Below are 21,526 nucleotides of genomic sequence, written 5' to 3'. Positions count from 1 at the left end.
TGGGCTAACTTGGAAGAGAGACAAAAGGGAACCATATGGGAATAGGGAGGTGAAGTGATTACTATTTTCAGATGGTATTGTGGTCTGGGGAACAAACAGCAAAGCAGTTTATGATCAACTTGATGCACTGAACAAGAAAATTGTTATGAATATAAGTGCAGAGAAAAGCGAAGACCCTGGTGGTACAAAGAGGAGAATGTCTAGGGAAAAGCATTGTGAAAATTTGTGGTCAAAGCCTTGAAATTGACAGTTTCAAATATCTAGGGTTTGAATTAATGCAGAATACGAGACTGGACACACAGATAAGTAAGAAGGTGCAACAGGGCAATGCATTCTACCAGAGAACCTTGTCTGGAATAAGGAAGTGCCAAGGAAGTGTAAAGAGATGAGGTACAAGATGTATTATGCACACATATTGACTTACTAGCTGATGTACCCGTGCTTCGCTACGCAATACTCAGAAAGACTGTCTTTGTGGTTTTCCTAACTACAGTTAACTTAGGCCATTACAAAAACGTCAGTACGAATATAGAGATTATAAGCAATGTTATCATATAAAATACTCGCTCAAATTAAAAACCGCACATTTTCTCACTTTTAATGAAGAGCACTACGATGCCGATCTAACAGTCCAAATTTCCAGTGCTGGAATGACCAGGCCGCAGACAGCCGTGAACACTCCTCTGCCTTTGTTCCGTTAAATATACACACTGCTTATTCCAATCAGTGCCTCAGGGTAGGGATTGAATAGCTCGAATGCTATGATGAACCGGTTTGTTACGTACCTGTAGTATCACAAAATTTATGAACCAGAGTTTTCTTTCGACTCTGTGATATTAGGGCGTCTTTCGAAATTATTTATAGCATAGACTGTAGTTCCTTATTCCCAGTCTTCACATAAGGATTTTTATTAAACTCTGTTTACCCATTTTCTCTTGACTTTGCGCTGATATGGACTTAGCAACAGAAATCCAAATTTATGAATATCTCTTATCATAGCTGGTATGGTAAAAATGCATAAGACATAAATGATCGGAAATTTAATACTGTACAACTTAAGTAATGTAGTATTTGTCGATAGGACCACTAATAACACAAATACTTGAGAATTAAATTTTAGGCTTTCCCCTAAACTACCATTCTACTTAGCGTGAATAAAATTATTTATGGCCTAGATTGTAGCGACTTATTTCCCGGCTTTGCATACCGATTTTCGTTAGGATAGGACCACTAACAACATAAAAATTTGAGAATTTAAGTTTAGCCCTTCCCCTAAACTACAATTTCTTTCTGGGTGAATAAGATTATTTATGGCCTAGATTGTAGCGACTTATTCCCGGACACTACATACCTATTTTCATAAAATTCTCTTCAGCTGTTTTCTCGTGATGCGTGTACATACAGACAGACAGAAATTACGGAAAATTAATAAGTGCATTTCCTTGTTATTATGGACACGACCGATACAGAAATGCCATACTTTTTAAAATTCTGAGTAATCTATAGACAAAACTCTTATTTTATATATATATATGTTGTTGAGATCTGGAGAATGACAAGTAGGGAGGAGAATACGCAAGTATGATAGGAAAGAAAGATTGAGAAACGAGTATGTGAGGATGGAGTTGGAATGCAAAACATAAATAAGAGAATTGATAGGAGTAAACTAACATGATTTGGACATGTAAAGAGGCTGGAGGAGTAAAAAATATCAAAACAAGATGGAGATGAAGTTTGAGGGAAAGAGGGTAAGAAGAAGACCTAGAACAAGGCGGATCGATTCAATAAAAAGGAGTGCAAGTAGTAAAAACCTGTACTAGGACCAAATGATAGGAGAGGAATGGTGGAAGGTGAGATGGTGAAGTGCCATAAATGCCCCGACCCAGCAGGAACTCGATAAGGGGAAAGGAGGATGATCGGTAGGTACAACCATTAGGCAAAGAATTTAATACCAGTATATGTATTAATTAAAAAATTAAACAACTAAATTGGATTTGATACACATTTAAGGTGCAGCATTACTGTATTAAGAAACAAAATCTTCCTAACATTATGCGAAAAAACAAAATAAAACATATATCCCCCCTCTCTCTCTCTCACACGCACACACAAAGGATTCAAGAGCAATGAATACTCCTGCGAGAGTACCTAATAAACACAAAACAAAAAACATGCATGCCTCCAGCACATGGATAGGCCCATTTGAAGTAATGTACAAGGGAGTGCCGCAGTGGTGTACCTACTCGTAAATTTTCCTTTACTGGAATATTTGATTATGTATTACAGCAGACCACAAGTATGTGGCCCCTGGCAAGAGGCAGCTGGTTGCATGTTATGAAAAAAAAGAGCGTATATATTTTCATGTTTACCATTTACAAGAACAAATATTGACATTTTCCTTGTGAATTAGATTCTCACTGACTCATTTTGTTGCAGTTTGTTGCACTTTCTGACACTAGTGTACTCCTGCTTGCAAGGCTTCGGAAGCCTTACTAAAACTTGTGTGTACCGTGTTGGTATTTTCTGGCAACGTTACTGAAATAATTGAAAAGGAGAACTTGTAAGTTACAGTAGAACCTCGATGATACGTTCCCGGAAACTACGTTTTCCCGTATTATCAGTTCAAATTATGTGGTCCTGCGAGCATCCTAATTAAATCACGTTGTAAAAATCCTGCATTATCCGTTCCTCGAAGAAACGATTTCCCGTGTCAACCGTTCAGAAATTTCAGTCCCATTAATGCAAAATCCTCGGTCACAAGTTTTTCAAGAAACTGTATCTCACGAAAGGACGGCTACGGCATACTTACGTATCTTGGTGTTAACGTCCAGTTATTGCGGTAATTTGAGGAAGTGGAAAAGCGATCGGCGGTGAACTTGCATATGGAACCATCTTAGCATCGCATTCGAGTGGTATTGTTTACAGAATCGAAATCATGAAGCAGAGAGTGTCCACAACAATTGGAAGGAGACAGAGCGCATTTTGACAGCTCTACTTGAAGACAGAACGAGTTTCGTCAAATGTTCGTACTTGCAAAGCGACCACATTATGTCCAGGGTTAGATGTTTACTCCCCCCCCCGAGTGTATTGCTGAACAGGTTTTCGGCACTTCCCTCAGGGCATTGTATAGTCACTGAGCTTTCAGGCTGGAATCTAAACTGGTCTTTCTTAACCCTCGGTACGTCGCGCCGCGGCCTTTTCGACCGCACACATTGTTCTTTTGTTACTCTGTCTACGATTGTTACAGGACAGATTTCTCCCTCCACCATATCTACCCCGCAACCTTTCTCTAGCGTTTATAGCCAGGTAGCGCTCCCTAATTGCTCTTCTGTTGTCGCTGTGGATGTTTATGTGAGTGTGCGGTGCTTTCGACCGCAGGTGACTACTGCCGTTTGTTGAATTTGGTTCTAACCCTGGACACTCAACTGCGAATGTTTGACTGTTTAGTTGGTTGTGAGTGAAAATAGATTCCGAAGATGTTGATAGAATAAACATATTGATTGATGGTGTGGAAAAGGAAACAGAAAGACGAAGACTTCGTGTGCTACCAGCTGTCTGTGCATATGCCAGGAGCAGACTGTCTTCACCTGTCTAGCCTGCAGTATGGGGACAGCAGGTGAAGATGAAGAAAATGAAGATGATCGTTTTATTATTTACGGACACTGTCGGCTCACGCATATAATGAAGAATGACAAATTGTCTTTAGTGAACGGTAAACCTCTAATTGCTGGTACCCTTCTATCTGTTGTAGCCTTGCTCTTACCACTGGACTGTATACCTTATTTATATGGCTGTAACTTTGTTTTGTACATATACTTATAGTTGTAAATTACTCGTACATTGCACTACACTTCTTTTACCAATTTACTTTTTGTGAATTCTGTAAATCTATATTCTTCCCAATTCACTGTTTTTGATGTATGTTAAGTAGGACTTAACGTTAGTTATTGTATTATTACAATTTATATGTAAATAAAAAATATTTTATTTTTTTAATATTGAAAATAGAGAGTAAACAAAAATATAGCAACAAAACAAAAATAAATAGCAAATTCAAATACTAAAACGATATGGAATTCTTGCGCGGTCTTTTCCACCGCACGCAATAACCGACATTACACTGCCTCGCGCGACGTCCCGAGGGTTAAGTAACACAAATTTAGTATTTTAATATTATCGTATACGAATACGTTATTGAGACCAGAGCAGGTGTTGCACCTTACATACATAAAGCCATGGGAGGTTTTGGGATTGCCTGTTACAGTTTTGGTCCTAATGTAAGACTAGGAATTTCACGGTATTGTGTTAAGATGTTAAAACCGCAGTCGTTTTATTTGCGCACGTTACATGTAAAAACCTTTGCATCATTTCGCACTCGTACCAACTTGGACAGTGAGCGCGTTTTCCAGCTCAGCTCAAGGTCGCAAATAACTGTAAATTCAGAAGGTTTGACTATTTTTCTCTTTCCAATTTAATCGTGATTAGTGACGGACATAATGGAATATAATGCATTCAAAACTGGAGAATCGTTACTTACATTAGAAACAATATTCTCGAGTTCAACATAACCTTTAAAAGTTGATGTAGGCCGTAGGCCTAATTTGCGTGGTAGAAGGTTTCACCAAATTACAATGGAAGATTTAAAGAAAAAGGGATTTCGCCATCATGTTGGGCACTTTTGTATCCAATGTGCTTTATTTTATTAGATTAGTGAATTAAAAAATACTTGTGGTCGATTGTTTGGCTTGATGTTATTAGGTTTTTCGAACAGTTTGACCGATCAAAGTTGTTGAACTGAAAGAAGTTTTCAGAGGAAACTGAAGTTTCCCTGGTAAAACGTAATGAAAAGTTGTGAAACTTTTAAGTCGCGTACCGGTAATTAATGTTTGAAGCCGGCCCCACGGTTGAATTTGCCTGCCTCTCTACCCGGAGGACCCAGGTTCGATTCCCGCTCAGGTCAGGCATTTTTACCTGGATACGAGGGCTGGTTCCAGGTTCACTCATTCTACGATTACCTTTAACCGAGGCACTATTTAATAGTGAGATGGCGAGCCCGGTCTAGAGAGCCAGGAATAAAGGCCGAGAGGATTTGTCGCACAGACCATGCGTCGCCTCGTAATCTGCAGGCGTTCGGACCGAGCAGCGGTCGCTTGGTAGGCGGAAGGCCCATTGGGGCTGTGGTTTGGTTTGGTTTGGTTTAGGGGTGTTTGTAAGATTTTAAGTATACATACTGTATTTCTTTTTTTGTGATGTTTAGGCAAATTGTTCATGGTTCATTTATTCCCGGATTTTCTGTTTTTCTGTGTTGAACGTTTTTTTTACAGTAGTCCCTCCAAAAATGGAGAATTGAGGTTCCAATGTACTTGTTAATAAATTGTACATTGCTCACGACCACGTTGTCAAACTACTGATAAACCATGTGTTGTACATATACCGGTATTTATTTATTTATTTATTTATTGTGAGACATCTTTGTAAACGTAACTGTGTTGCTGAACTGTTCATTGGCCATATACATATTTAAATTGTACGTTCACTTGCACTTTACATTGCAGTTCCATTTATCTTTTAAGCTACTTCATGAACAAATTTCGAACATATAGTGATTATGCGATAAAATTTAATGTAAAAAATTGAAAATAAAGGATGTGGCGATTACTTGGCAATGATTATGCGGTGAAATACAGTATTTGTTCCAAGACTACTAAAAGTCAGTTGCCTTTTAACATGAATTAGAGCAATGTACATGCATAATATTAACTATCTGTTTCCCTTAGTTCATTAACAAGTATGCAAATAACAAAAAATCATGTATAAAAAGACAAATCTCTTCCACAACTTTAGGTATAATTTTCACAGAAGATATTATGAATCATATTATTTTGTGTCAAAAAATCTTTATTGTAATTTTCAGGCAGTTAAAGAAGTAAAGAAGAGTACCAAGTTTGATTGTTCTGGTTTTTATGGTTCCTGAGAAAAGTATGCCTAGAGATTAAAAATATCACTTTTGGAAATGTAACGTAAGCTGACAGTTGATAGAGGGAGAGACAGTGGTGCTGCTATATTTAAATGCTTTTATTCTTCTTCCAGAAATGTACACGTGTTATGTATTTTTGGATTCAGGAAAGCTTACTCCATTCATGGAAATAAAAACCTACAATGTGCATTTTAATGGTTTTTCACTTCCAGATGCATTTAATAAATGAGAAAACATATATCTCATTCATATTATCTTCTGTTTCAGTGATGCTGAGTACGCTATACGTGCAGTTTCAGGAAAACCCCCTTTCTGTTTAAAAGTGCAGTTTGCAAGGAGTGATGAAGAAAAGAACCGGTTGAGGAATGTAGTAGAAGAGGAGGATAGATGGAAAACATCATTGGCACTAAGCCCTTATGTGCCAGTTGATGATAACGACCAGTACGTTCAGAGGTTTGTGCATCTTTTCTCTTAACAGAATAGGAAATACAAGGAAATTCTGAAAAGAAGAAAATTATATATGGATCATTTCTGGAAGAAACTTGTGGATTCATAAAACTGACCGTGACTTCTACTGATTTTTAAAATTTTATTTTATTTTATAATTTTAGTGGTATAATTGGTACCTCACAGAAATACTGAACCACATTCAGCATTAAATAGTGTACGATAGCTCATAAATGTGACTTTATTGTTCTGTCCTGATGTGCCTAAGAAAGAAACAAAGTTAAGTCTCCCAAAGTTAAGTCTCCCACTACTTCAGTACACTGAAATGTGGCTTTGCTCACATTACTGGTCGCTCCACCGGGCGAGTTGGCCGTGCGCGTAGAGGCGCGCGGCTGTGAGCTTGTATCCGGGAGATAGTAGGTTCGAATCCCACTATCGGCAGCCCTGAAAATTGTTTTCCGTGGTTTCCCATTTTCACACCAGGCAAATGCTGGGGCTGTACCTTAATTAAGGCCACGGCCGCTTCCTTCCAACTCCTAGGCCTTTCCTATCCCATCGTCGCCATAAGACCTATGTGTCGGTGCGACGTAAAGCCCATAGCAAAAAAAAAAAAAAAAAAGAAAACAAAAAAAAACTGGTCGCTCCTGATCACCTTGTATGTGTACAGTAAAATTTTTAAGAATATCTTACATAATAAGTTTTCCCGCCTAAGACTTGCGATATTCTCACACTACATTGGTCGCATTAATATATACTTTTTTTTTTCCTTTTTTCCTTTCCTTTCCTTCTAAAGTGTTCTGTTATGAAAAGGTTTCCTTGTTAAATGCTTCAAATTTTAGAGCCCCTTGAGATATAAAACGTTCGCGCATTGCTGCTCATGTTTAAAGATAAAAATTTCATTGTTCCGTATTGAAAAGTATCTCAGTTAAATTGAAATAATAAATATGGTAGGTCAACCTATTCAATACAAGTAAATAAGAGATGTAGAGATTACATTCTTATTTAATTAAAAGTGGAAATAGTACCAGTTTCGACCCCAGTCTGGGTCATCATCAGCCGATTATAACTCGAAAAACAATGCATAAGTAAGAAAGAAGTTAACGGTCAAGTCCACACAAGATCAGTTGAAGAGGCGATATAAAAATGACGGGGTTAGGCACTGTAAAATTCAGACGAAGTTTAATGTAAGTCACTTAAAAGAAGTAATGCTTAATCTTCCGAAAATCAGCACGGCACACGCAATGTTTGGCACTGTCTCACAATGTTCACGAAAAGCAGAGAAGTTAAATGAGCCAGACTGCATAAACCGTCAGGCACAAAGTCGCAACACGATCCAAATATGAAAATCTAAAGTCATGAAGAAGCCGAAGACGAGTAGCTCAGCCGAAGTAACGTGCAAGCTCCAGACGATCGGCGCGGTGTTTACAACATCAAGTGCTGTAGTTTCATTCGCTGACGGAGATTGAAGGATAGATTAATGATCAAGTATTTGCTTAGTTCACGAAAACGTACCTATATATATTATATATACTTATATATATATATATACTTAATATATATACTTATAATACGATTCAATATAATTGAATACGTAATTATGATCTTGAAGATTTTTAGAACAGTTGATGTGAAAAAACAATAGTGAATAGAAAAAATGGAAAAAAGCGCAATACCGGAAACAAATGAAAACGTGTATGCACAGTACGCTATTTCTTGAATATAAAAAATTCAGGTCGTGATTGAAGTAGTCAAAGTTGGCGGACGCAAGGCATGAGTTTAAATTTGAAAGTGAGGGCCCAAAATGAAGGTGGCAATGTAGTCTTTTTTAATTTTTTATTATTTTTATTAGGGTGGGTTACTGGAGGTAGAAAATGTGGGTAGGAACTTTGTAAGGCATGGAAAATTGAATTCATTTTTTGAAATTTAGAATTTTTGAGAAGAAGAATTAAGTCAAATAGGATGTTGGGTTTTTCAGAAATGTTGTTTAAGTTGAAATTAGGGTTGAAGTATTGGTCAAGGTGAATAAAACAATTTTCAGTAGTGTTTAAGAGGGGGCCTTAGTTAATGATTTTAAGTATTTTATGTCTTTTTCAATATTGGTGAGATTGTGCTTGGAGTCATGTATGTGTTGTCCTATGGCGGAGAATCTGTTGTATTTAATGGCGTTGATATGTTCGGAGTATCTGATGTTGAAGTTGCGGCCAGTTTGACCGATGTACGAGGAGCTGCAGTTGTTACATTTGAATGTGTATACTCCAGATTTTGAAAAAGCATTAGATTTATTTAGTGATTCAGAGTTGTGTAAAATATCAAAATTTCTGTTATTGGTTCTAAAGGAAATTTGCATGTTATGTTTTTTAAGAACATTAGATTTGTGCTGGACAAAGCGGAGGCAGGACAGGTTTTTCTCTGTGTACTCCGGTTTTCCTTGTCATATTTCATTCCAGCAACACTCTCCAATATTATTTCACTTCATCTGTGATGCATTAATCATTGCCCCAGAGGAGTGCGTCTGGCTTCGGCAGCCGGCACAATTCCTATCCTCTCCGCTAGGTGGGAGCTTCATTCATTCCATCCCTGACCTTGTCGAATGACTGGAAACAGGCTGTGGATTTTCATTTTCATGGTGAGGAAGAACAAGACTGAGTTCTGCGCTAATGTGAACACCGAACTGTTATAGTTGGACCCACGAAAATTGAAGTCTGACGTTTAGCGCCACCGGTGAGTAAAAGTTGACTAACGCTGCTCGAAAATGGTCTGTTGCTATGGCAACAATAAGAGGTGCCACATTTAAGGAAGCTTTCACCACGTGGTTGGCTTGCTTTCAGTCAATTGTGTGGTATTATTCGGAGTACTGTGTTAGCTGTGTTAATTGTTGCTGGTTTATGTAATTATTTACGTGTTTGTTTCCTGAATATTATTTTTGTCCTTATTTTACTTTTTTGTAAGTTAATCAGTGGCTAGTTGTTCAGTTATATTCTCTATTTTACATGTGCATTTGTTGAGGTTATTGTCTGTTTAGTGAATATGAAATCTCATATCTATCGGTAATGACTTGTTCTGTCTTAAATGCCGGAATTAATAGCAGAGCTTAGGAAAGAGTTGTCCGGCTCCATGGCTAAATGGTCAGCGTGCTGCCCTTCGGCCACAGGGGTCCTGGGTTCGATTCCCGGCAGGGTTGGTAATTTTAACCATAATTGGTTAATTTCGCTGGCACGGGGGCTGGGTGTGTGTGTGTCTTCATTATCATTTCATCTTGATCACGACGCACAGGTCGCCTACGGTGTCATATCAAAAGACCTGCATTTGGCGAGCCGAACTTGTCCTTGGACACTCATGGCACTAAAAGCCATATGCCATTTCATTTTCAGGAAAGAGTCAAAGACTATTGAATTGCATTAGGCCAACATAATTGATTAAATATTCAGCCTACATGAACGGGTGATATGCCACAGCTTGAGGTAATTATGACAACCGCAGTTTACTGCGTAGTTACTGCTTTCTCCGCTCAGTCAGATTTCTACTCTAGTGAGTCCAAATATAAGTGCTCCGTTAGTGCAGAGGATGCACATGATATCAAAAGGAGAAGGATGTCACCAGTGTACGGGTACCAAACAGCAACTACAAGCTGCTAAGGGAGCAACTACAGGACTCAACAAAAGAATTGATCCTTCACCCTCCACTCAGATATGTACTGTAGATCGCCCGTTACTTTAGCAGGTAAGAATCATACTCTTTGTATGCCAGTCTTGGAATATCTGGTTGAATTGTATGTTGCTTTATTGATTTTTCAATGATATGTAAGTTAGTAAAAAAAATCTACGGTCCAACCCCACCCCCCCTCCCCGTGCCCGAACGGCTGCATTACGAATTGCCTTTCTTGAAAGTTGGCATCTCTGTATTAAACGTCCAAATATTTGCTATTAAATGCAAAATCTTCCAAATATGCATTTTGCATGAATTTTCTCCTAAAAAGGCCAAAACATGCAAACATGCAGGGCCATCTCTTAAACAACAGGTCTCTCCTGGTTTTGGACAGTTTCCGTGGCTGTCTTGTAGTTGATGTTCGCCATGTAATAGTCAACCAGAAGGCTGATGCTGCAATAATATCTGGTGGCTTGACGTCAGCCGTGCAGCCTCTTGATGTAAGCGTCAACAAGCCATTCAAAGACAATGTGCGGCTGGTATGTTCTGAATGGATGGCGGGAGGTTCTCATACTCTTGATGCCTACCGGGAAGATAAAGAGGCCTTCACTAGAATTAATATGTGAGTGGATTTTTCATGCATGGGGACTGATTTCACAACAAGACATTATTGTGAAAAATTTCAAGAAAACTGGCATTTCCAACGAACTAGATGGAACTGAAGATGACTGCATCTGGGAGCGAATGGGAGTAATTCATCGGAGACAACTTAAGAAGAAAGCGACGATGAATGACATGGTAAGTGTACTTCTTTGAAGTAAAATGTATATTGGCATAGGCAATTAAACAGATTTTACCCTAATACAGTATTCTAATTTATTTCAGTTATCTGGCTCCTATCTTCAGCGAATTCTCACGTGACATTAAAAGACAATGGTTGCCGTATAATTATTGCTAGGGAACGTATTGTTGCCTTTGATTGTTTATTAAAATTGTGTTATACATATTTTTGATTATTTTGTCCTATTTTAGGCCTAAATAAATATCAAAACTGAAGTAAGGTAATTGTTAGATTACAGTGAAACTCTGTTAAGAAGTTTTTCAAGGGACTGCAAAAAATAAACTTCTTAAGCAGGAAACTTCTTAAAAGGGGTAATGCCCAAAAACTTATTCTGTACTTTGAAATACATGTGAAACACACAGCCAACAAATTTCCTTGTTTGTGGACAATACTGAAATAGGCCGATATATAAGAGCTGCTAACAGAAAGCCACAATATAAAAAATCGATTATCATGACAATATTTTTAGAGATAAAGTAAAATAATTGAACATACCGTATTATAAATATAATTGATAAGAGAAGGGAACACATTAAGTTATATAAAAACGTTGCGAGGTTTGCTTATTTTAGCAGGCAGAACCATTTCCTTCCACGCTTTCCTTTCCTCCGCACTTACAGTCTGCTTCGCAACAAATTGTTTTGTAAACTCTGTCGGCTTGATTTTTAAAGCGGTCCAGCCACCTGTTCGACGCGGTAAAAGTACCCTTAATTTGCGTGCAGCTTTCTCCTGCACAATAGTCCCACTGAAAGGTATGTTTAAACTTCGCTGCTGTTTAAACCACATTAGCAGAGCTTGTTCTATTTCATTGTACTTTTCAGATTTAACTTCCTTACAGTTTGCTGAAGTATTCCCTGCAGAAGCAGAGATCTCTTCTTTCTTCGCTATAATACCGTTCAAAGTAGACGGCGGCATCCCCAGCTCCTTTGCCAAAGCAACACGGGAAAGTGTAGATGACTCCACTTTCCTTATAATCTCCACTTTGTCTTTTATTGTTAGTGCCTTTCGCTTGATCTCTTTCCTCTGAGTTCTGCTCATTTCCACTTAAAAAGTTTGTATGTTGATATTACAACTAACTTCACGGACTCCTATTCATACTAATTACGACGCTACACTATGCTTGGCAATCCGTAGCTTAGGCTTACAAGACGCAAAAACAAGACTTGTACTACAGTTTGTTAGCATGTGCTTTCTATCTTCCTGACACCCCCGACACCTGCTTCAAGGATAACGGCAGCAAAAGGGAAATCTAGCAACTTATTCTTATAGATCTTAGAACCTAGGCCTAAATCGCCCCTGCATTCCTACTGGTTGTCACGGCAACGGGCGTAGTTTCTGGCTGTTTCACAAGTACTGCATGGCCAAGCCAGTATTGAGTTTATTTTCCCGCTTCAATCCTCTTCATGCTATAGGTAATGAAGAAAAGAAACACAGGTTCGAAGTTGCAGAAATGAGTGCATGGAAAAGTATCTGGGGTATTACGTGGGAGTGATAAAGGCGCAATAGCAACGCTAGCACATCTAAATTAAACGTAAGGAACTTCATCTTATATTGTCCGCATTGAACTGAGATCACAATTATTTAAAGTCTATCAGGTTCCACCTTTTCAATACTAATACAATGTTGTTGGATGATATTTACAACATTATTTATTACAGTTACAGTACATGTTTCGGTAACATGATATAAAATTTACTTTAGAATCCGAAATAGATAAATCCATTAATTATCTGGACCTAAAGATCAATAGGCATGCCTCTTAATTTTCTTTTAGTATTTACAGAAAACCCACACAAACTGTAGCCACAATACGGAATGATTCGATACACCCCTCAGCTCACAAATGCGCGACCTATAACAGCTTGGTGAATCACGCTTTAAGTATACCAATGTCCAAACAAAACTTGGACAAGGAACTGAACATCATTCGAGCTATGGCTAAAGTCAACGGTTTTAAAGAGAATTTTATAGAACGAATAATTAACAAATTCAAATATCGCCCTCAAACAAGTCTGACGAAAAATAAACCAGAAGCTAAGGAAATTGCAACCTTTTCACATTTAATAAAGATGTACACAGAATTACAAATATTTTCAAGAAGCGTAACATCAGGATCGCATTCAAGACAAATAATAGCAGTACAACAGTTTTACATAATGCTTCTGTTGTCAACAAAGTCAACCCATATTCTAAATCAGGGGTATATAGATTCGAGTGTAAAGACTGTTCAAGCGGATACATAGGGCAAACTGGGCGTAGCTTCAACGTCAGATATCAGGAACACCTTAACGCTGTTAAATATCGCAGATTCTCAGCAGTAGGTCAACATATCCATGAGTACAAACATAAGTTCACAGACATAGATAAAGACCTCGAGATCATAGAAATACTTTCTAAGGGACAGAAGCTTGATATTACTGAAGCATGTCTAATACATATAGACCAATACTATAACGCTAACCTCAATTTGAATGAAATTTCGGAAAAACCCAAGGTACTGTTTGACGTTTTGATTCTATTACTTAACAAGCTAAAAATTCCAGAAAATTCGAATGTGTTCTGAATGCTACGTAACAACTTTGCGTACTATTGTCTCCGTCCACAACGCCCCCCGGACCCTCTCCTAAAAGTTCACGTTTCTAGAAACATCCCCTTTGCCGCCCCTACTTCTCCTTCACTAGCTCTTCGTCACACAGCACAAGATACTAGCACGCACACTCATCGCGCGGTAGCCGTCACGCGAAGTACACAGCCTTAGAGGTGAGTCAGCCGTATCAACAGTTAGATTCAATCAGCTTTTTTATCAATTTTCTCGCTTTTCTTTTAATATTGGGTTTCATCATTGCAGGGTTCCCATTGAACTGAGAAGATAAGTCCGCCTAACAACAGCAGGACAAATTAATTACAGTTCTAACCACGCATAAAGCAATAAATATACGAAGTTTTAGTACTTAATAAATATAAGAAGACGGCTCAATTTTCAACAATTATATTATATATAATGAATTTTATCCAACAAAAGCAGCTAAAATACAAATGAAACGAACATTTTAACATCAAATAGACTGCATGCAATTTTAATTCCTCAATTTTAAGTGCTAATTAGACAGTACAAGAGCATAGAATCACAGACATTAAGGAATGTAAAGACAACTCGTCAACCAGATGAGAAAAAAAAAAAAATTATATTCATGACTTACAAGAATTCTCTTGTTACATATTATGGATAATTAATATAGCATAATAGATGTTTAGGATTTAACCTATATTCTGTTGTATGTAAATATGTATATGCATGAGTTAAGTATGACAATATTTTGTTTAATATTTAGATCGCCAAGTTTTTTCACATTTTATAAATCAGCTTATGATGGTGACATAATAGAGCACCGAAACATGTACTGTAACTGTAATAAATAATGTTGTAAATATCATCCAACAACATTGTATTAGTATTGAAAAGGTGGAACCTGATAGACTTTAAATAATTGTGAGCACATCTAAACGTAAACAGTTTCTTTCCCCACGAGAATTTTATTTCATGTCTCCTCATCCTTGTGCTACGTTCTAATAATGCGATGTAATAATTACGAGTGACACGATAATACAATGTTTAGCTCGTATAAAGGTAAAATTAAAAATAACTTTCAATTTTATGCCAACACGTGGTATTGCAACGCGTCTTTGTGCCTCCCACCAACACCCAGTTGGCTATCAACATTCGTTCAACTTCGTAAACGATCGGGATCTTTCGGCCGGCTGTGGTGGCATGTGTATCAGCTGGCTGCTGGCAAGTCGGCTGTTTCCCCGCATAGAGTCGGGAAGTTGATTTTATTCACCTCACTAATAATGGACACGGAAAATCTTATCAGTTTAGTTCAAAAACGTAATTTCCTCTACGGCAAGACCCATAAGTATTATTGCAACAACAACGTAAGAGAGAATGCCTGGAAGGAAATAAGCAAGGGAATGAAAAATCAAACAGGTTAGAATGTTCATTTTTGTGGTAGATTAACAGTAATGTTGTGGACAAATACACTTAACGGTTTTTAATTAATGTTTAGGCCACCTCGATTAAAGACTTCACCCTGTCGTGGCCGGTAAATTACTGCATTAAAGTTTTATCAAACCATCCATTGAGTGCTTTATGTTTCCCACGTACAATCCCGTTCGATTCTATTCCGCGAGATGAACGCTGGAGTGGAAATTTCGACTGATGAGTTGGATTCGATTCCACAAGGTGAGAGTGTGAATCTGCTGTCCGTGTTGTCATAGCGGGACGTCATATGGCTTTGGCAGGCCGGCACATGTTCCGTAACACCAGACACACACCGCGAGCGTGCGAACAGTCTAACACAGGGTGCAACTTGCGCGGAGACTGGAGGATTCTAACCATGGGTTGTTTGAGCGGACGTTTTCTATCTCGAGGGGCTCTAAAATCTGAACGGTTTAACCGGGAAATATATTTATAACAGAACACTTTAAACGGGAAAAATATACATATATCTTAATACAGCTGATCAAGGGACCAAGAATATCATACTTCTTAGGCGGGAAAACTTCTTAACCGAGTTTCACTGTATTTCATTTCCATTTTGATTTTAGATGTGCATAATAAAATAACTAGGGGATTACTCCAGTAAATACTGTATCTAACCAATCATCTGAAAAATAGTCTCGTAATTCAGGCTCAGTGTTCATAGCCATATTTAGAATTATGCATAAAATTGCCTTGAAGAGTAAACCAACTTTCCACAACCTCCGATCGGAATCTTGTCCGAGTCACGTAACATTTTGAATGTTTGTACAGTAAAACCTCGTTAATTCGAAGTTGTTGGGACTCAAAAATCGGACTTCGAATTACGTGATTTCGAATTAACCACCAATTCGCAATTCAGAAGTACCAACCCTTGCCGCGTTACGAAATATTCTAAGGCCCGTTACTGCATGCAGTTAACCTTGATTCACAGTTTATACCTTTCAAATGCCATGAAAAAAGAAATATTTCCAAAATGTATCCAAAAATGTGCATTTACAGTATTCAAATAATGCACTTGCATACCTCACTGGCAAATATAACCTCACACAACGAAAGAAAGAAAAAAAAGAGCACGATTCAAAGACGAGGAGAAATCTTTGCTGGCTCCCATGTGCAAGTGCTTTATTCATTGGAGTACTAAACTGTATGCATTTTAGATGCCTTGTATTTACACAGAAAGTACTCGATGCTCTTAAAATCAAACTTTCCTATGACTCTGTCCTTGTACGATTTCCCGCCATGGCACTTCTATCGTACTTCAGAAATGTAAACATATGCCGCGTCACAAAGTATTCAAAGACCCATTAATACATGCAATCACCTCGATTCACAGTTTAAACTGTTCTAATGCCATGGAAAAACCATTTCCGAAATGTATCCAACAAGGAGCATTTACAATGTTCAAATAATGCACTTGGAAAAATCACTGACGATCATAACCTCACGCAACAAAAGAAAAAAAACCACACAATTCAAAGACGAGGATAAATTCTGATGGTTCCCCTGTGCATATGCATTATTTTTTGGATATCTGTACTGTTTGCATTTTTAGATGCTTTGTACTGGGTTGGAAAGTGCCCGACGTTCTTAAAACATTGTAGTTTATCAAACCTTTCTATGACGAAGGGATAAAGTTTCTCGCTTCCATGTGCATTGCAATTGCAACGCACTACAATGACCCCCATCCCCGACCCTTGTACGATTCCTTGGCTGGCACTTTCTCCTTTAAAACCATAAGACCATTTGGGCTCGCATTAAAATAAAGCAATGCAGTTTCAGCGGCAATGACAGTATTGTTCGGTGCCTACGAATTTATTATATGAGCCACACTTTTTCGTCAACTGTCGGCATTGCCAGTGTTCGCGCATTCTGTTTTCCCGCACACTGCCTGTTGCGTGATATTACGGCGTTCCTTAAAAGGTTGACTACAAAAAAATTCTGCTTTAATTCAATTTGGCAATCATGAAGCGCACTGTAGACCCACCGAAGTGAGTGTAAGTGCGGAATGCTACCCCTCCACGTTCCGGAACACGCGTTCTGTTATGACGCAGATAAATTTAGAGTTGAAATTACTCTGTAACATACTATTGTTTTAAAATGCAAAGGCAGTTTCGAATTAAAAATCTGAATTTCGGTAATGGGGCCGACATTGTACTTCGAATTATGAATTATCCGTATTTCGAATTAAACAATTTAAATAACATGCAAAACTGTATCTCATGTTTCCGGGAACGAGAGCTTCTTCGAATTGCGTGGGATTTTGAATTAACCGATTTCGAATTATCGTGGTTCTACCGATTCAAAATAAACGTGGGAAATGCAGGACCATCCAGAGAGCAGATTAAGCAATATACAAAAACACTATATACTCTTCTAGTCTACTGAAATGACTACACTCACTTAATACTACTCAATAACATAAGTGAAAAAAGTCGAATGAAAGGGCTAGGTTGTTACATAAAATTAATATTTGGAATAATTTTGTAGTCAGATATTAGAAACTGGTTCACATTAATAAATATCTATGAGAAACTTACCATAAAGGGGTACGTAATAAGTAATAACAAATTAAATTACAAGGTAAATAGATCCACTGAACTGAATAACTTCCGACCCGATAACCAGCAGAATGTAATTAAGTATCATTGATCTTCAATCAAGATAGTCTAGAAGTATTGGACAAATTAAATTTTAATGTGGATTACACCAGAAACATGACCAGTAGGAAAATGAAAGCAAAAAAGATGAAGACATAACATAAGGTCATTAAAACAAAATATGGAACACGTCCAAAATCCACAGCACTTAAAGAAAAGAAGGGAACATTTTTCACTAAGGCACCAAAGCAAACAGGAACGGGATTGCAATAGTTAATGATAGTGTACTTCAAAATTATCTAGATTTCACAATAAAAGGAAGTGCACGAGTAATAGCTGGGCCGCAACACTCTTTTCAGTATCTTAGTGAAATGTATGAGAATTAAATAATGCGTTAATAAAGGAGGTAGATATAACCTAAATTCTCAAAATACCAGACTAATCTAACCAGTAAAAGAATAAAAGTCATAAAAGTAATAATTAGAATAGGCATTAGTTAAAATGTCTGGTTCCATGACTAAATGGTTAGCATGCTGGCCTTTGGTCACAGAGGCCACTGGTTCGATTCCCGGCAGGTACAGGAATTTTAACCATTATTTGTTAATTTTGCTGGCACGGGGGCTGGGTGTATGTGTCGTCTTTATCATCATTTCATCCTCATCACAACGCGCAGGTCGCCTACGGGAATCAAATCGAAAGACGTGCACCTGGCAAGCCGAACATGTCCTCGAACACTCCCGGTATTAAAAGGCATACGTCATTTCATATTTTCATTAGTTAAAATTGAAGTGTTAGGTAACTGAACAGCAGCGTGGCCATAAAATAAAATTAAAAGTTTAAATACACCATAAGGCAGGGAAATAAAATGTGAAGAAGTACTAGAAGGAATAGAGCAAAAACAGACGCTCAAAATTATGCAGAAACAGTATAGGATTTAATACCAATGAAAAAATAGCTGAGCGTGACTAAGGATAAGGCATTCCGGAACCACCATCATGAATGTTCGTTTTTTTTTTAAACGTCAAAATTTCTCGCACATTGGGACCCATGTATACTGAAATTCAAGTCAAGAACTTAGGAAAAGTATCCTTCCGCATGTGAGCATGTCCCCTGTTCCCCCTTCCCGTCTCCGTTCTCCATCTCCGCCACAACCAGCTTATCATTGACGCCATGCGTCCATCTGACAAGTACAGTACCTACTTCATTCTGAAATAGTGAAGCATCAAACGAAATCACTTCCTTTCACATAGCTGTACTTTGGTTACGTACCATACCTATTTATTCCTTTATTGACCATGTAAAACCTACAGATTACTGACGAATACCGAGGCGAGAGAAGCAAGGTTTATTTTTATTTCATAATGCAATTTGTGTGAGGCATATGGAGAATTACAACATAAGTATACGATTCTCCTCTCGTGCAACGACTGTCAGTGCCAGTTTCCCCACAGTTAAAAAAGCTGAAAAACCCACCCGTGAGTGGGATTGCAAAATACAATGCTTCAAGGAATGTTATAAATATTGTAGTCTCGTCATTTGGAAGGTAAAAACGAACTCATGATCTTCTCATTACATTTCTGCAGGTAGAGGGCGGTTACGAATATAAAGTAAGTACACATTATTATTATTATTATTATTATTATTATTATTATTATTATTATTATTATTATTATCATTATCGAATACGCCAAGGATCCTATTCCCATACCGTGTTAAGGCCCTTCCTGTTTTATTTACGGCGAGTGCTGAGCTGACACATCGATCTTTCGCTGGAGACTTGGATTTTCCGTGAGTTTTAATTCCAAGCGAGCGGCGTATACACTGTACACAGAAACGCCGATCAGCTGCGCGGACTTTTTCACGTCTTCCACAGTCCACAGTGGATTCTAATCTCGTAGGCTACTGTAAACGTTTAAAACAATTTTGTTTAGATTTTCTACTTTATTTTTCTCCACTTTTGTTAGCTTTAAAGTATTTCACAGGGGACTCAAGCGTCACAGCATCACACACGTCTTGCTCACAGCTGGCAGCCATTATGAATACTGAACACAACATGCTGTTGCAGCCAGTATTGCCAACAGTTTTCTTGGATCCATCTTCAACGTCGTACATATTATGCAAACTTATCAGCAGTGGAATGAACTCGAACAAACTTACTAAGTACACAGTGCAATAAGATATCAATATCATATTAAATAATTATTATTTTGCTACATACACCACTGAAAACAATAACTATTCATAGCCATCTACGTATGAATTATAAGAGTTGGTAACGAACCCGAATAACACACAACCTGTGATATATTTCCCATATTTATACAGGGCAAAATTTTTAATTCATCAAGTCAGTTCACCAGAATATCTAACCAAACTGAAGAAAGCTCCTGACTTCAGGAACAAGTAACAAACCTAGGGAACTATTTGGCTCTGCGGAAGCCTTTTCACCGACCAGAAGTCTTAACATCAAAGGGACCGCTAAGGTCTTGAGTTGACTCTCGGTATAGTTCATCATTTCAAAACCTCTTCAAAGACATACACCTAATCCCATGTCAGACATGTTACTTACTTTTTGGTAAGGTGAAAAATTATAATGAAAAATCAGTAGTTTATGGAGTTACCAGGTGCATTCATTACCAGAATCAAAAGATAAGTAAGGCCCATATCTATACAAGTGCTGCTGTAGAAAATATTTTTGAGATAGATCTCTCTTCCTTATCTAGGGTCAATCTCTATCAGAAGGCCACTAACATACCTTCCATAAGGAAAATTAGTTCAGTATAACGGAGAACTTCATCTCTCAAGGAGCAATTAAGAACTGGTCTTATTATAGGCCCCGCGTTAAGAATGAAATCGCGTGATCACCAGCCGTAGTACTATAATTGGTGGCAGAATGCACTAGCTTACAGGAAAGAAGTGATTTACACTTGAACATGCGTGAGCACTACTAGGGGAAAGAAAGAGAACCAGGTACAACTCTCAAGGATCGGAAATTACAATATCATAGAGGAAGCTTCAGAATGCCATTAGGCGAATAATCAGTTGATTAATTTAAATTGTGACACAAATTTCAAATTATGCTTAAAGCAACAAAAAAAAATCAAATGAGGTGGGAGTTTGAGACTAGGCTTAGTCACATTATACTATATATATGTCTTTATTTTCATCTAAGCTTTCTTAAAACGATTCCTCACCTCTGAAAATGACATTTCAACTATCCAACCTTTATAATTATCTGAGGCCCCCTTCTCCCCCTTTGTTTTGGTTAACGGAGGTTTTACTGTATAATGCTGCGGTAATTCCAACCCTCTTGTGCGGCTGTGAAACATGGGCTACTTGCACATCAAATGCCTTGAAAAGTACCATCAGTGTGTCTCTGGTGGAGGATTCTAGAAATCACCTGGCAAGGTAAATGAACAAGTGTAAATGTTCAAGAAGAAGCTAACGTTACTAGTGTAGAGTCTATGATCATTCAAAATACCAGACTAATCTAACCAGTAAAAGTCCAGTCAATTCCTTCTGAAACAAGTAAGTGATGGCAAAAGAGACATCGCTGGACTGGAACAGAGTACCCATTTTCTGGAAAATCAGGGAAGATGGGGAAAGCATAGAGAAATAAAAATACAGAAAATATACAGGGTAAGCACTTGTCATATCAAAAGTAAGCGTTGGAATGATCAAATGAGACTGATATGTGAGGTGTTCAGAGGCCAAGCTGACTAACTCCATCAAATAAAAATGTTCTGTACAAACAGTTCAAGTTATTGATCTGTAAAAAACTCAATTTTTTTTTCAGCATATTTACAATACACTCATTTATATTCTTACAATTAAGGTTATGTATTCAGCACTTTATAAATATATAAAAACATTTCAATGTGTTTGTTCCCCCTAAAGAAGCCACTTTCTATGGAGTTAGTCACATTGCCAACTGAAAGTTTTGACACAGTATTCTGAGTGGTTTGTATACAAGTCATTTT

General features: G+C 37.8%; 1 protein-coding gene across 1 annotated transcript in view; it reads left to right on the top strand.

The window, feature by feature from the left end:
• The window catches only part of vret (vreteno), a 392,221-nt gene that overhangs the window by 95,710 nt on the left and 274,985 nt on the right, over positions 1-21,526 (top strand). Inside the window, exon 5 of the mRNA XM_068225072.1 lies at positions 6,245-6,430. Coding sequence (XP_068081173.1) covers positions 6,245-6,430 — 186 coding nt within the window. The remainder of the gene's footprint in view (positions 1-6,244; positions 6,431-21,526) is intronic.

Source organism: Anabrus simplex, chromosome 1 (assembly GCF_040414725.1).
Source record: "Anabrus simplex isolate iqAnaSimp1 chromosome 1, ASM4041472v1, whole genome shotgun sequence".
Taxonomy (NCBI): domain Eukaryota; kingdom Metazoa; phylum Arthropoda; class Insecta; order Orthoptera; family Tettigoniidae; genus Anabrus; species Anabrus simplex.
This window is presented reverse-complemented; position numbering and strand designations above follow the sequence as displayed.